This window comes from Arvicola amphibius, chromosome 9, assembly GCF_903992535.2.
Source record: "Arvicola amphibius chromosome 9, mArvAmp1.2, whole genome shotgun sequence".
Taxonomy (NCBI): domain Eukaryota; kingdom Metazoa; phylum Chordata; class Mammalia; order Rodentia; family Cricetidae; genus Arvicola; species Arvicola amphibius.
In genome coordinates this window covers 34,450,576-34,466,065 of record NC_052055.2, presented here as the reverse complement: position 1 = coordinate 34,466,065, position 15,490 = coordinate 34,450,576, and the positions used below count along the sequence as shown (strand labels likewise).

At 47.8% G+C, this 15,490-nt stretch overlaps 1 protein-coding gene across 1 annotated transcript in view; it reads left to right on the top strand.

Annotated features, from left to right (window-relative positions):
- Positions 1-15,490, top strand: part of Zc3h3 (zinc finger CCCH-type containing 3) — an 82,523-nt gene that overhangs the window by 23,209 nt on the left and 43,824 nt on the right. The window contains exon 4 of the mRNA XM_038342618.1: positions 6,993-7,143. Coding sequence (XP_038198546.1) covers positions 6,993-7,143 — 151 coding nt within the window. The remainder of the gene's footprint in view (positions 1-6,992; positions 7,144-15,490) is intronic.

Sequence of the window (15,490 nt, the reverse complement as noted above, 5' to 3'; positions counted from 1 at the left end):
CTCTTGCCTGCCCTGCTTTCTGTGAGAGGCAGAAAGTCCTGCTGACACTGCCTCTGTTCCCTCCTGCTGTACTAGTGGGCACTGTGCTCCTTCCAGGCTTGTGGGGTTTGCAGACAGCTCAGATGTACGTCACGGTTTTAACTGTAGGAGCAGAGGCCTTTCAGAAATGTATGCTGCATGTTCTGTTTAGAATTTTGTGGCTATTTCCCCAAGAGTGCAAGTCAGCAGTTGTGGGGAAGAGGCCGTCTGACAGGGCCTTGTGCTGGCACGGTACACCATATTGGCTCTGCAGAGACAGACCTGAATGCCGGTCTCTTATGCCTGTCTGTGTGTAACGTAGTCTTTCTGCAGAAGTTGTGGAGGGGGACGGGTTGCTGGAGAGGACTAGTGTCTCCTAGGGCACCTGCTGACTGCAGCAGAAGAGACAAGGGCCTCTGGGAAGTGGGAATTGGATGGAATAAGATGGTATCCCTCTCTCATTGTGCTGTCTCAGCTGCTGAGAGTCTGCCTAGAAGCCTCTAAGCTCAAATGACTTCTCACTACCACTGCTCTCTGGATCTTGGTCATCCCAGATAGGCAAGGGGTCCGTTCTAACCGCCTCCACTGCTGGGCCTGCCCTCCAGCCCTTTCCTAGCCCAAATCAAGAGGGACGGGGTACTGTCATATGAGATGAACATCTAGGCTTGAGAAAGGGGCCTGACTTGTCAGGTACTTGCTGAGTAGCTGCCCAGTATGCCCTGATTCTTGGCAATTTCTAGTTTATCTCTTTAGTCTTACCAGGAATTAGGGTACTCTTGTCTAGTATTGTCCTTGCTTCTTGAAGCCCTGGCACTTCCCTAGTCCTGGCCTGTGGCTGTAATCTGTGACCACTTCTGCTCCTTCAGAGTCAGGTTCTCTGGAAATTTGCTCTGGACTGTGTGGAATGATGTTTCCCGTCTTGCCCACTGTGTGTACATATGACACTGGAGCATAACTAATTAGGTAATTAATTGTGAGACGTTTACTCTTTTGGGAGAATGGCTGTACCTTGGCCCTGAAACCCTTCTGCAGCTGTGGGGACTCAGGCAGAGCTCCTGAAGTATGGGGTGGCAAGAACAGTGTGTCAGGTAGAAGAAAAGGACTTACAGGGAAGGTGGGTGGGCATAAAGTTGTGTGGCAGTCTTGGGTTATATTATTAGAGAGCATTGTCAGGCCAAGGTGACAGGCATAGCCCCATCTCTGTCAGCATGTTCCTGCAGGCTCTGTACTGTAGCTCGCTATCACCTGTCTGTGCCAGTGACAGGTCAGACTGGTTCCTGCTGGTTGCTGCCCTCTACTCATGCTCATGTTTTTCTCACAGGCCAATTGCACCAGGACAGATCCTGAGCTGGTCTAGAGCTTGCATCTCATCCAAAACTATGAAAAGGTGGGAAGTGGGGGGGACAAAAGAGATTTGGATGTGTAAATTTAACTAGTGCACTGTTGAGTTGGCCATGCTGATCCTGAGGTGTGGGGACCATGGACTATTGATGGACAGATAGGACAGCCAGCCTATGAGCTGAATGGGAAGGCAGCATGGTTTATAGAGCAGAGTAGAAATCAATGCGGCTTTTGGAAGAGCTGATCCATGATGACTTCTTAGAGCTGTCTTAGCCGGTGAAGAATATAGACAGTTCGAAGATATTGGAGAAGTGTCAGGGTAGCTGTTGATAAAAAGCAGATTAGGCAATATTTGAAGAAAGTTGAATCATACAGAATTAGGGACAGCGAGCCTGACTGGGCAGGATACTCTTAGCCTTGTAGCCATCTCTGTGGGTTGGTCCCCTGTCCTCAACCATGAAGGATCCTCAACCTGGGTAGTATAACAGCTCTGAGAATCCAGCTCCAAATGGCATTGTCTTTGCCCTCTCTGCTTGTGTGCATCCTGGAGTGTTGTAGTCCTCCTGTGGATCTGACCCCACCTACCTGTTTTCCAGCATCTTCACTGTGGAGAATGTGGAATGACTTTTAGAGCCCTGTCAGGCAGGTCATATTCTTTGTAGGCCCCACTTCTACTCCACTGGCAGGCATGTCTGCCTGATGGCTGACCCTCGCACATTCCGTGCTTGAGTGACAGTCTCTGACCTCCTTCTTAGCTGACCTGGCTGGAATGGAAGGATGTTTTCTTAAGCCAGAGCCCACTCTGCTGAAGACTCTTACTGTCCTATGCTAGCCACCTCAACAGAAGATTGCTTCTGTCTCACCTGCCTGTTTTTGGAGCCCCAGCTAGGGTTGATGGACACCACTCTTAGGCATAGTCAGAAGTCTTTTGGCTCTCTGCTCCTGTGGATGGGGCAAGATTCCACTTCAGTGTCCTCTCCTTTCCTGAGGGAGCTTGTGTGGCTTTTGTGGCCAGCATGCGTACCCTGACTCTTGAGCTGGCTAGAGCAAGAGGTGTGGACGCAGCTTTTTCCTGGGTTACCCTAGGCGTTTCTCTGCACAGAGTGCTAGTCCTCATATCATCCTATTTAGTTAGTTGTAAAGTTAGCAACTTATTTTCTTCCTAGCCATTTCCCTTTGAAGTTCTATTTCCATAAAAGTCTGAACTGCTTCTCAACTCCTGCCTTGTGATTCCCATCAGAGGATTCTGCTGTCTGTGGTGGAGCCACAGTGCTGCTGGACAGTAGCTAACTCCTAGGCCCCTGGTCAGCCACTTAGGGGCTGTTCAGACTTTCTGGGCCAAGCGGTCTCCCTTCTTCCCTCCTGATAGTATGCACTTGGGTGAAGGTACAAACGTGCTCTTGAGGGTACCCTTGAGCTGCCCCTGACCTGCCTCTAGCCTGGGAGTGAGGATGTTGAGCCTCACAGCCAGAGAGTTCAGCCTCGGACAGGAGCTGGAGCCCTGCTGATAGATGGGGCTCATATCCCATTCAAATATGATGCCAGCAGTTTTTTTGTAGTTTGTCTTCCATTGCGGTAGTAAAGTTTTTAATTAGGAAAGCTAATGAGTTCGATTAGTCATTAGAAGTGACCTCTGGACGGCGGGCGGAGAGGGCTGCATGTGTGGGCCTGATAACACAGCTAGGGCAGCGTAGGCAATAAAGGCGCAAGGGGCTTGATTTGAGTGAAGCGTGCCACAGGGGATACATCATGCGGAGAAAAAAAATTACAGCCCTGGGAGTCTGTAATGAAGGGAATTAAACCAACATCCTATCTAAATAACATGATTATCTACACAAAACCCTTCAGCCAGCAAGGCGGGGTGGGCTGCCCCCACCTGTGTCCTCTGGGAGGAGGGCCCAAGCTGTTACTGACAGTGAGTCTGGCTGCCCAGTAGTGCTAAGTCTTTATCCCCTGTCTGCCAGGGAGGGGCCATCCTCCTTTAAGCCTGTCTGGTCCCTGTGTGCTAAGCATAGTCTTAGAAACCCTTGCTCCTGCTGGCTACTGCATCAGTTTTTTCCCCCATCCCTGCAGCCCATCTGTCTGACAATTTGCCCTATACCCCCAGGGTCATTGTCATGAATATATCTAAGCTGTGTATCTGGAAAAGGCTAGGGGCTGTGAATAGTTCGGGACCAGACTAGGGGGATACAGCCCCACTATTGGGTAGATGGGCTTCATAATCCTTTTTGTGAACCCCCAAATCATTTTACTCTCATGAGAGGTCTGTCCCTTGGGACCATGGTAGGAATGATGTGTGAAAAAACTCCACCTTTCTTTACAGTGATATGAAGTCAGGGAGTCTGAGTTGTTACCTTGTATTTCCTTGGTGTGACAGTTGGGCATTAATAAGTGAAATGTAGGAAGTTAGTGAAGAAATTTGATCCTAGGCTTGCTAAAAGGAGGAATGAGAACAGCAGACCTCAGCCTGGGTGCTGCCATTCAAGTACTGATTGTTCTGAGCTGCTGCGTAGGGGGAGACTCTTCCTAGATTTCAGTCCGATGGGCAGTGGGAGTGGAGGGTTTCCTAGAGGAGGTAACATCTGCTGGATAAGGGAAGGTTATGTTAGCTGAGAAGATGACCAGGGAACAGGAGCGGAGCTGGTATTGAGCTGGTGCAGGCTGTCAGAGGGAACATGGTTCCAGCATAGCCCAGTCCCAGCTTCTGCCACTGGAGTATGCTCGGCTGTGTAGAACTAAGCTATGTGACTCTAAACTGTGGGTGAGTTTTAGGATTTGTATCTCGGTAGCAATACACAGACTTAGACCCATGAGCAGGGCATGAACAGAAGAGGTTGTTGGTTAGTTATTGAAAGCCCTGGAGCCTTCTGTGTACTGATCTTAGCATGGGGAACAAGCAGATTGATTCCTGAGCATTGCCCTGGTTGACAAGCCCCTGTCTACTGGGAATGCTGTCCTCAGATAGCCCAACTATGGACTTCTCATGTAGGAAAGGAATTGTTCTAGTAGGCCACATTCTTATCTCATGGAGCAAGGAGCCTGGGTCTGGGCTGAGCCTGCAGGTAGTGAGGTCATCTCTGGGTTATTGACAACGAGGATGCCTGTGTTCTTGAGCTCTTAGTTGGAACAAGCTTGTATTGATCATTGGCCTCTCCTTGCTTCTAAGACCTTGAAAATCCAATTCAACAAACATTTATTTATTGATGCCCACTGTGTACCAGGCCCTTCCCTGTGTCCTAAACATGTTGGGTTGTAGGGGCAGTGCTCAGAGTTGCAGATTCACTTTGTAACTCAGCGAGGATCACTGAATTCCAAGTAATGTAACTTCTCTTAGATGTATTATTATTATTATTATTATTATTATTATCATCATCATTATCATTATTATTATTGAGACAGTTTCTCTGTGTAACAGTCCTGGCTGTCCTGGAACTCCCTCTGTAGACCAGGCTGGCCTTGAACTCACAGAGGTCCACCTGTCTCTGCCTCCTAAGTGCTGGGGTTAAAAATGTGCAACTCCACTGCTCCACTAGGTGTATTATTTATTTAGCTTTTTTGAGACATGATCTCATTTATGTAGCTCTGGCTAGTCTAGAACTCACTATGCAGATCAGGGTGGCCTTGATTTACAGATCTACTTGGCTTTGCCTCCTGAGTGCTGGGATTAAAAGCATTTATATGTATCTCTGTGTGTGTATGTATGTGTTTGGGTGTGGGCATATAAGTGTAGGTGCTTATGAAGGCCAGGAAAGGGCTTCAGATCCTCTGAACTGAAGTTATAGGTGGTTGTGAGCTCCCTGATATGGGTACTAGGGACCAAACTTAGATCCTCTGCAAGAGCAGTATGTGTTGTTAACTGCTGAACCATCTTTCTAGCTCTAATGTAGTTACTTGCTTTGGTTTCTGAACTCCTGTTTTCTCCTTGGTCAGAACCTGCTGTTCTTAGAGACTTAGAGAGGGACAGACAAGGAGATGAGAAATAGAGTAGACATGAAGGAGAGAGAGAAACTGAGACAAAGATGAGAACAGAAGTGGGGGAGAAAAAAAGAGAAAACCAAATAAATAAATAAATAAATATAAAACTTTTCAAAGCTGCAAGAGAGAGGTGGGAGGATCAGAAAGGTTGGTGAGATGGCTCAGTGGATAAAGGTACTTGCTTCCAAGTATGAGGACCTGAGTTTGATTCCTCACATGGTGTAAGGAGACTCCTATAAGTTGTTTTCACCTACACATAAGTAAATAAGTCGGTATAATGTGTTCTTACTGATTTTTTAATAGGAAAAAACCACGAGGGGAGAACCTGTTGAATAGGTATGATGGCCAGTGGAGGGAGTGACTGGGGTGGGTCATCTGGATGCTGCTATGACATCGTTTTGGCTTGTATCTGCCTCTATATCTAAGAACAGATAGCTCTTGTACTGTCACTCTGAGGGCCCCTCAACCCCAACACAACCCAGGAGGGCTTTGACCAGGTGACCCTGAGACTTTCAATGTGTATGCCAACTGAAGCTCCGGTTAAAGCTGTAGCTCTGTGTCAGCGCCTGAGGGAGGGGCTTTTGCTGACATAAATGGGGAAGGACAGTTGTGATGTGGGCACTGTGGGCATGTGAGCTCATCTTCCCCCTGGCCTTTTCCAGCGTCTATTTGACTAAGGTGCTGCTGGAATGTGGGAGCTCTGCTGGTCTCCAGCAGATTATTCTCAACCGTCACAGCTGCTGGGTCACTCAGAGCTAACTCACAACCTGAGCACAGAGCAGGGACAGACAAGTGTCTTTTTTTTTTTTAATATTTATTTATTTATTATGTATACAATATTCTGTCTGTGTGTATGCCTGCACGCCCTGGAGCAGGAGGAAGCGAGGCACAGATGAAGGGAGTTAGACCACTAGGTATGTTTGGCTTGGCTCTGTTTAGGGCCCTGTGTCTCATACCGGAGGGGAGCAGCCATGAGAGGCGACCGTGTTAGCTTTAATTATCTGGGCAGTTAGAGCTGTACATTATGAAAGTCGGGCAATTAGGCGCGTTCCTTGAAGCTATGGAGAAATTGCTGGCTATCAAGTGGAAGGGAACTCGGGCAAAACAGATCCCTGCTAATTGCAAGAAACATTCAGCAAGAAAAAGCCATCGTGGATATCACTCCGCAGAATGTTATGAAAACAGTGATTAAGTACATAAATCTGTTTTGGCATGGTGTTGGGAGGTGTTGGAGAGGAAGTGAGTTTTCTTGTGCCCCTCCTATGCATGGGGCAGGACTTTGTCTACTCTGGCCTCTGGGACCAACCCTGGAGTTTGGAGTCTGGGCGTTCTTGGTGTGGACTTTCACTTGTGAGGCCTCCTTGTTGCCTGGGGATCAGCTTGCTGGGCTTCTGCTCTTGCTGGGAACAGTCATGCAGTGTTCCCATTCTGTCATGATGGCTGTGAGGATGTTCTAGGCTCTCCAGGAGGCTACACCAGCCACCTCTGGAAGCCTTATCTGCCAGGCTCTTTGGGAACATCTATGTGTGTGCAAGGAGTGAGGCTGGAGGCAGGGGATTCCTTTAATCCAGAAAATAGCCATGGTCCCTTAGGTCTTCCTAGGCCTACCCCTGTTGACTTCCTGCTGATCCATGCTAATGCCTGAGTTTTCCTTGCAGCTTCCAGTGTGCACCTGCGGACTCCACCCTCCAATAAGGTGATTAAGACCCGCTACCGTATTGTCAAGAAGACCCCAACTTCTCCCTTCAGTGCTCCATCTTTTCCCTCATCTCTGCCCTCCTGGCGGGCCCGGCGAATCTCCTTATCCAGGTAGGAGGGCCTTACATAGGCTTCTGCAAACCTAGGTATTGGCTCACTATCTACACATAGAGGGCTGAAGATTGAGGCCTAAGAACTCTGGGATCTCAGCTTTCTCAAGGAGCTGCATGGTGTGCAACGTCTTGATTTGCAAACAGCCTAAGTTTTCTTCATTTGTTTAGCAATTTGTGTACTATCTACATGGCTTGCTTATACTGCATGCTCACAAAGATACATATGTCTACTGCTGATGTCAGCAAACCTACTAATTTGTGGGACCTCATGCACCATGGTAACAGCTGTCCTGATATATTTGGGTCCTCTACAGTGAGCTGCCCATGGGTGTCCTTGCTGAGAAATTTCTAGTGAGATAAGCCAGGCTCTGAGCAACCTGTCTGAAAACTACCAACACGCTAACTGTCAAGAATGGTGATGCAGGGTTCCTCATTGCCCTATCTAGGCCATCTCATAGAATGCACTGGCTTTGCTGTAGCTACTGTGTGACACAGCAGCAGGATGGAGTCAGCAGTTTACAGGAACAACCTGTATATGGCATTTTTGGGTCTCTCTCTGGGTCCCAGGAGGAGGTCTTTTGGGATATTGTTCCCACCTATCTCTCTCTCTCTCTCTTTTTTTTTTAAGGTTAAAATGTTCTACCTCCAGACACAGTGAGAGGTGGCAATCCAGTGCATAGGTAGGGAGCAAGGATTGGCATAGCCTTGCACTGTGGGAGATGTGGGTCTGGAGACTATGGGCAGGCCTACTTGCAGAACAGTGCATTCCAGGATCTGCCACCTCCATAGTGCTGCTTTTTCGTTGTTCCCGCTTCTACCCAGAGGATTCCAGGGTTGAGGCTATTAACAGAGGCACATCATACCATGTGGACAACCCTGCCTGGCTCTAGGGCCTGTGGTGGGTAAGCCTACTTAGCATGTATGTCCAAAGCCTCCTGGCCTCCTCCCTTACTACTGGCCACATCAGGCTTGGCCCTGTTGCTGACTTTTCTGGAGGCAATAGCTGGAAGTATATTTTAAATTAATTTTACTGCACTTTTTGTAATATTTTTGTTTTAAATAGATTTATATGTATCTTGGGGGCTATTTCTACAAATTTATGAAGATAATTTTTACTCTCTCGATAAGGTTAAATTTACACCTGCTATTTCCATATTAATTCACATTGCTAAGTGGATCTAATTTTCTTCCGTTCCTCTATCTGGTGAGCATGGCCTTTCCTAATGCAATTTCCCCCTCACTAAATCACTGTGATCGGGAGTCATGATCGAGCTAAATTAACTTAAATTAATTTACTTAATAAGAGCCCCAGATCATCGTGAATGAGGTTCAGATTTATTGATTCTCAGCTAGTGAGAACCTCCCCCTCCTGCAGCCAGTATTAGACCTGCATCCCTCTCGTGGGGCATGGATAGGGGCACAAGGTAATGCTCCTTGGAGACCCAGCCATCTTCTCCCTCCAACCTTGGAGAGCTAAGCAGGCTCCAAATTTCAGTTCATCAGGGCTTCCTAGGAGGGTGCTAAAGGAGTCACTATGTAGAAACTTGTGCCCAGGCTCCAATGGGCTGGGAGAGTCCTGTAAAAGGTAGTTGTTTGTTTCTGGCCTACGGATGCACAGTCACAGGCATGTCACACAAGCCACTTGTGGAGACTAGGAGGTAAAGAGCAGTCCAGTCACCTGGGCTCTTCTCTCTACACTTCCTGTTCTGCAAATGTGGTGCCTGGTGTGGTTCAGCTGTATTGTGGGCAGGAGGTGAGGAGGATATTGCCTTTTGATGGCTCAGGTTCCACAGCAGTAGGAACCTGAATTAAATTTATGTGCTAGGTAGCAATGTGGATTCCCAGGCTTCAGTGCTCTCCCTGTACTCAGAGGTACAGTTCAGCTTACCAAGATGGATTCAATTGTTGAGGGTATGTAGAGGGGCCCTTCTGCTCTTTCCCGACCACTCACCCTGGTCATTTTTAAGCCCTTGCCAAATATTTGGAACTCTGCAGGTCATGACTTTTGGACCTAGGGCTGGGGAAAGAACTAAGCTTAGGGGTACAGTTCTCTTGAGACCCTGAAAAGAGTGACTGCCAGCAGATTGGGCCTCCCTTACCCATCTCCTGTTGTGGCTGCCTCCTCAGCAGAGTGGCTGCCAGATAGTTGTTTGACCTGTCATCATCTGTTTGCATACTCTTGCGCTTGGTTTATTGAAGCAGCAGAAAGAGCCTGTCTCTAGGGCCAGCCGTGAAACTGGTCCCTGCTTTTCTGCTGCCTGGGCCCTAACAGAGCCAGGGGCCACAGTGATTATTTGGAAGGCATGCTTCAGTGCAGCTACTCTGAAGGCTTTTCAGGTCTTCTGTGCGATAGGAAGGATTGGGATGGTGTTGGATTCAGGCTACCACAGAGCAGGGACTGCTGCAGTGAAGAGAATGTAGTGCTATTCACTGGGACTCACCTTGGGCCCATAGCTGCCTCCTACCTGGGAAGGGAGGACATCCCTGGAGGTCTGGGGGTAGCTCTAGCAGTCTTGGAAGTTTTGATGGACAGGATTGGAGACTGGGGAGCACATGTGGTGGGGTGGCTCAGCATGGGTATGAGATGGCCTCTTCTTACTCTTTGCAGGATACTATGGCTAGAGATTTGGCCACTCTAGAGAGGGTGGCTTGCTAAATGACCTTGGCTGGGTAAGCCACTTCTTGCTTGAAGCCTTAGTTTCTTAATCTGCCCTTGAATTAGTGTTATTCATTCTGAAGTGACAGAAACGGAAAAGCAGGTAGTGAGTATAGACCACATGGATAGTGAGTGGCAGGGAGGCTCCAGGGCTTAAGTGGAAATCTTAAAGGCCCAGAGACCAGCCTGTTTGCCTCATCCTAAGCAGAGCTTGTCAGTGACTGGGCAACATCATAACTATGTGAGGCCTGCCTGCTACATCCTAGGGCTTCGTACCTGTGTTCTCCCTCCCTGCTTTGTTGGGGAGGCAGAAAGTCTCTGATACCGTGGGCTGTTAGCACTGCTACTTACTGTTCTGGGGAAAAAGCAGGGGTAATCATCTTGTTCCCTTCTGGGAAGTTCTATACGTTCCTTCCTTAGAGCCTGTGATGACAGTGTAGGGGAACTGCCATCATCTATTGTCTCTGAACATGCTATGCCATGAGGTGATCTTTAAGGTCATGAGAAACTGGCAGGAATATGCCGACAGAATACTCACAGGAGAGGAAGTGGGTCGTCCTTCTACTGTTGGCAGTCTCTGGGCTGCACATGCTGTAAGTCAGCTAGTGGCCTTAGATTCTTTTGGTTGGTCAGTGCTTGTCTCTATCTAGGCAGAAGACTGGGAGGCTACTGAGGTACCCTTAGGACTTTGAGGTACTCCCATTCTGGGTCTCTGAGGATGGGTGTGCCCCCTGGAGCTGTGTGTGGTTGGCAAGCTCATCTGTTGCCCTGACCAGGTGAATGCATAGAGACCCGTGACAGAAGCTGAAAGGACCAAAGTCTGTTCTCAAACAGGACTCTGACTTTGGGGGTAATATCTGTGGTGCCAGTCTCTGTTTTCCTTAGATGCTTGGCAATGGCTCTTGGGTACTGCTCAACTCTGAGGTTGCTCTGTTGGAAGTGGTGCTCGGCTCATGTCCGGGGAGCTAGCAGGATGGAACCATTGTTTAGCTCAGACCAAGGCCCTGGGAGCCACACTGTGCCTAACTTGGCTCCGCCTCAGCCTCCCAGAGTAATCCTTGAGCATTGCATACCACTGTAGTCTTGGCACAGGGCTTGTCCCGGGGGCTTCAGGCCCAGAACCAGCCCAAGTGACTCAAAGAATGCTGTGCAGGCCCAGGGTCTGAAATACGGGGGCAGAAATTGAATGGGGCCTCAGAGAGGAGCCATCCTAGAGCAGAGGCACACATCAGCATGGCGGGCCTTTTTTTTCTCCCTAAGATTTGTGGATTTGCTTGTGTCCTTGTGGCTTTCAGCAAGTTCATTAATCTGAACTGAAGCTGAAATGTGACTTATATCCCTAAACTGCCTGTCACTTTTTTTCTTTCTCCAAATTCATTTGACATGAAAGTGCGAAATAAACAGAAGCCACTGTGCTTAAGCAGATGAATCGAGAGGCTTTTCCAGCCCAGCTACAAATGGTCCTGTCACCGAGCTGCTGCTTGCTGGGTTGCCTTATTTTATTTTATTTTGTGCCCGTGCGGTAAATCTTAAGTAATCTCTGTGCAGTTTGACGAGGTTTAGGCCAAGATTCTGAAAGGCTCTGAAACGCTTCTCCCAAAGTGACGTCTCATTAAAGAGGATTCAGCCAAGGATGGGAGGCAGCTCTACTGCATGGCCGGTTCCTGTGCTCTGTCTCCATGTGTTTCCTTAATGAGCAGGTGCATCCACCAGCCTGGCTGCCATCAACTGCCCTGCTCCGCCTCCTGCCTGCTCTCTGTGCAGGGGATTGTCTAGTGACTGCCAGGGCTGCCACAACAAAGTGTCATCATGTGTATGGCTCAGAAGTGGGAATTTGCCTCTCACTTCTGGAGGTCAAAGACTGAGATCAGGGTGAAGACAGAATGTGGGGGCTGGGAAGGACTTACTTTTGGTTTATTGGGGGTACATCTTCATATAAGGGGAGAAGAGAGCTCATGAACATTTGGTCTTTTTACTTAAAGGATACTCATCCCATCTTGAGGACCCTATCCTCAGGGCCTAATCTGACTTTTAATAGGCTCCCGAAGGCCCTTCCTTCAAATGACATTTCTTAGAGCTGGGGCTGCAGCACTCCATCCATGGCAGGGAAGGTATGTGGTTCACTATCAGCTAGAGCTGGAGTTCCCATAGCTTCCAGACATTGCAAGAGTGTGTGGTAGTGAGAGGTACTTAGGGACTCCTTATGAGGCCAGTGATCCTTCTCTCCAGGATTACTTCCATCCTGGTCTCCTCCCTGGTCTGGTTCAATCCTCTGGCAGTTTACAAAGGCCCTAGCTCAGCTCAGTATGGGGTTCTGTTCACACGGTTGGCCTTAGATGCCAAGGGGCTAAGAGGCCTGTTGGGACCTAGGTCCTAGTAGGGATGGCAGTCTGGAAACATATGAACAAATGAGGCATATGGTTTTGTGAGTAGCCACTGGTAGGACACACTGAGGTGCTGAAATCAGCCCCAAATCAGCAGGTTGGTGTTAGGTCTCAGGGAAGACCCTTCTGGAAGCAAGGCTTTCAGGGGTTAGGGCAAGGGCAGCACAGGCCATAGCAGTAGGGCCTTTCTGTGGTCTGGAGAAGAGTTTAGAATATCTGCTAAGAGGAAAGAAGCTGGTTTCCAAGACAGGGCCCATGGGTCTGTTCCTGAGCCAGTCTAGTATGGGGAATCATGGGTGATTAGGATAATGATAGGCATTATTGCCTCCAGGTGAGGAGCAATTTGCTAATGAGGCAGCACTGTTAAAAGCCCTCCTTGGGGATTGCACCCCTGGCTGTGCAGGTGAATGGTATCTCTAGTTCTGGCTGTGGTAGAGTAGGAGGTAGGGTTACTCAAGATAGTTCACTCTCCCCAAGGGCAGAACTGGGCCTCTTTGACTGTTACCTCAGCCTATATGATGCTTTGGCCTTAGGGCCTGATGCTACACAGAGTTACTGACTGTCAGACTTATTTGCCCCCCTGTCTCAGGACAACCAGTTCTACTGTCAGGCTTTCTTCCCTAAGACTAGGAGCTTGCTCTGCTGAGTTCCTCAGCATTTGCAGCGTTGGATTTCAGGGTGCACCTGACTGTGAGGCCCTCATCCCGGTGGCTTGCATGCTGTCAGTAGGATGAGTGGCTTACATTTAAGTCATAGCTCTGAGCCTCATTCTGTGCCTGATACTCTTGCATGAATATCCAGTCTCTATAGCGTGGAGGTTAATAGGGATTACAGGAAAGAAGACAGGGGATCCCTAGGCTGGTACCACATATAGTGGATACAGTGGTTAGAAGCCTTGCTGTCCATCTATGAGCCAGTACAGCCTTCTCTGACTCCCTTTCCTCAGCCTACTGTCAGTGTTGGGAATGTGAGACAAGACTCCCTTCCCTCAGGGTTGCATGTATTCAAAGGCTATTACCCTGAGTGAGGAGGTCCTGGGTACAAGCAGCCCTAAGCCTGGGCTGGAGGTGGCACAGGTCTAGGGCTGGAGCTTTCCTGAATCCGTTCCTTGGCTCTGGTTCACAGACTGCCTCCTTGTTCTGTGTCCGAGGTGCCCAACAAAGGAAGGGAGGAGTTGCTATTGGCTCCTGGCTCACATGTTTCCTTTCCTAACTAGTTTCTTACTTTTAGTTTCTTTAAATAACTTCTTTTTTTGATATATTTTGTACTTAGAAGAAAGGTGCAGAAATAATATAGAACTCTAGTATACTCTTTATCTAAGCCTACCAATTATTTTCATTTTGCCCACTTACTACTTACTGCATTGCCTTTGTGTCTTCTGAACTGGTTCTTGCGAACCTGTCTTTGTGGCTCTGCACACGTCTGTAGGCAGGAGGGACATCTGAGGCCCAACTTGATTTCTTTGGTTATTTATTTGGCAGTAAATGCTGCAGGTGTTGTGGAATGTCTCTTTACTGGACTTTTCCCATGTCTTTTTGGAATTAGGTGTAGATTTGCTGTTGAACTGGAATGCTATAGATGTTCTAATGTGTTCTTGGCTTGCCTAGTGGAACCATGTGATCCAGGAGCTTTTGGCCAGACTGGGTTTTACAGGTTACTCTGATCCATTGGTAGAGGATTGTGAGAACTTGATGGACTCATGTTCCCTGCTGAGTTGTTACCCAGTCATTTAGACCTGTTAGTGACTTTCCAATCCCCTTTTCCTTCCGGTGGATGATGGAACTCTGTCTGTAAGTAGTGACCCCTTGATGGTGTATAATGGTGTGGTCCTGAACTTATACTGTTAAGTAGGCTGTGATCTGTTTTTATCATTATTTGTTTTGGTCTTCAGTCAGTCCTGTTCTTCAGACTGGGTTTGGTTCTTTCAGCAAGGCCTCATCATTCCCTGGACACACACTTTCTGTGGGACAAGGTGCCCCAGGTTCACCTTGGACTTTCCTTTCCATGGTCCCAGAATCAGTCACTTCTTTATAAAAGCCCTGCTCCTTATGGTGTGTCAATACTTAGTCAGACTTTGCAGTGTGTATACTATTAATAGTCTCCTGTGGTCAAGTATTAGTAATGCTGAAATTTAGTCTTGGGTGAACACAGCCTGCCATGTTGATTTTGAATTTCCTTTGTATCTGTTTATGCTTGGATGTGTGTTCGTGCACACACTGCCACCGCCACCACCAATCTGTGGCTCTTCTCCAACCCAGAGAATCCTCATTCTATCAGCATCAGTCTGTGTGTTCTTTTGTTCAGGCCTGGCATGCAAGTTTCCTTATTTCCAACTAGGCACAGAAAACAGTGAGCTTACTAAATAGAGTAACACTAACTAGAGTAACACATTGTTCTTGGCATGTTGTGAAATGTAGAAATCTAAGTGTGGGAGTCTCTGAGTCTTAGTGAATGCTTATATGTGTGCAGCATTTGCCTATACAGAGACACAGTCCCCTGCCCTGCCCTGCTTGACTAATGTTTATTCCAGTGCCTCCAGCCCCAGCTCCTGTCCAACTTTCCTCCCTTAGGTTCATTTGTTTGACACATATGTACTATCCCTCACTTTGTTTGCACAGTACAATGGTTCTGTTTTACACTCTTTCTTTCTTTCTTTCTTTCTTTCTTTCTTTCTTTCTTTCTTTCTTTCTTTCTTTCTCTTTCCTTCCTTCCTTCCTTCCTTCCTTCCTTCTTTCTCTTCCTTTTTTCTTTCTCTTTTCTTTCCTTTCCTTTCCTTTTCTTTTCTTTTTCTTGTTTTGTTTTTTGCTTTTTGTTCCTCTGTGTGGCCTTGGCTGTCCTAGAACTCGCTCTGTAGACTAGATTGTTGTCAACCTCACAGAGATCTATTGCCCTGCCCAGGCCCTGTTTTACACTTATCCTTGTGGCTTTTCTTTTACTTATTCCATATTAATGCAAATTCTCCTTGGGTAAACATTTGAGCTGATTCTTATTTGAGAGGTGAGAGTAAAGGCTGCCAAGCACCTGTGCACAATTGAGCTTCCCTTTTCCTTTAGTGGGGATTGCTGGAATGTGGAGAAGACAAATATTCAGGTTGTATGAAGTTGCCTAGTCTTCCTTGCCAAGGGTAGGATTCTCTCTGTTCCCCTTTTACCTGATGTTATTGAGGGGTTCTTGTTTTTGTTTTTTTTTTTTTAATTTCTGCTCTCAGTGTGTGGCAGACCCTCACTGCTCCCCTGGTGACCATGACATTGAGCACTTCCTCACAGCTTGGTCAAGGCCCTTTGTTCTCTTCCTTCGTGAAAGAC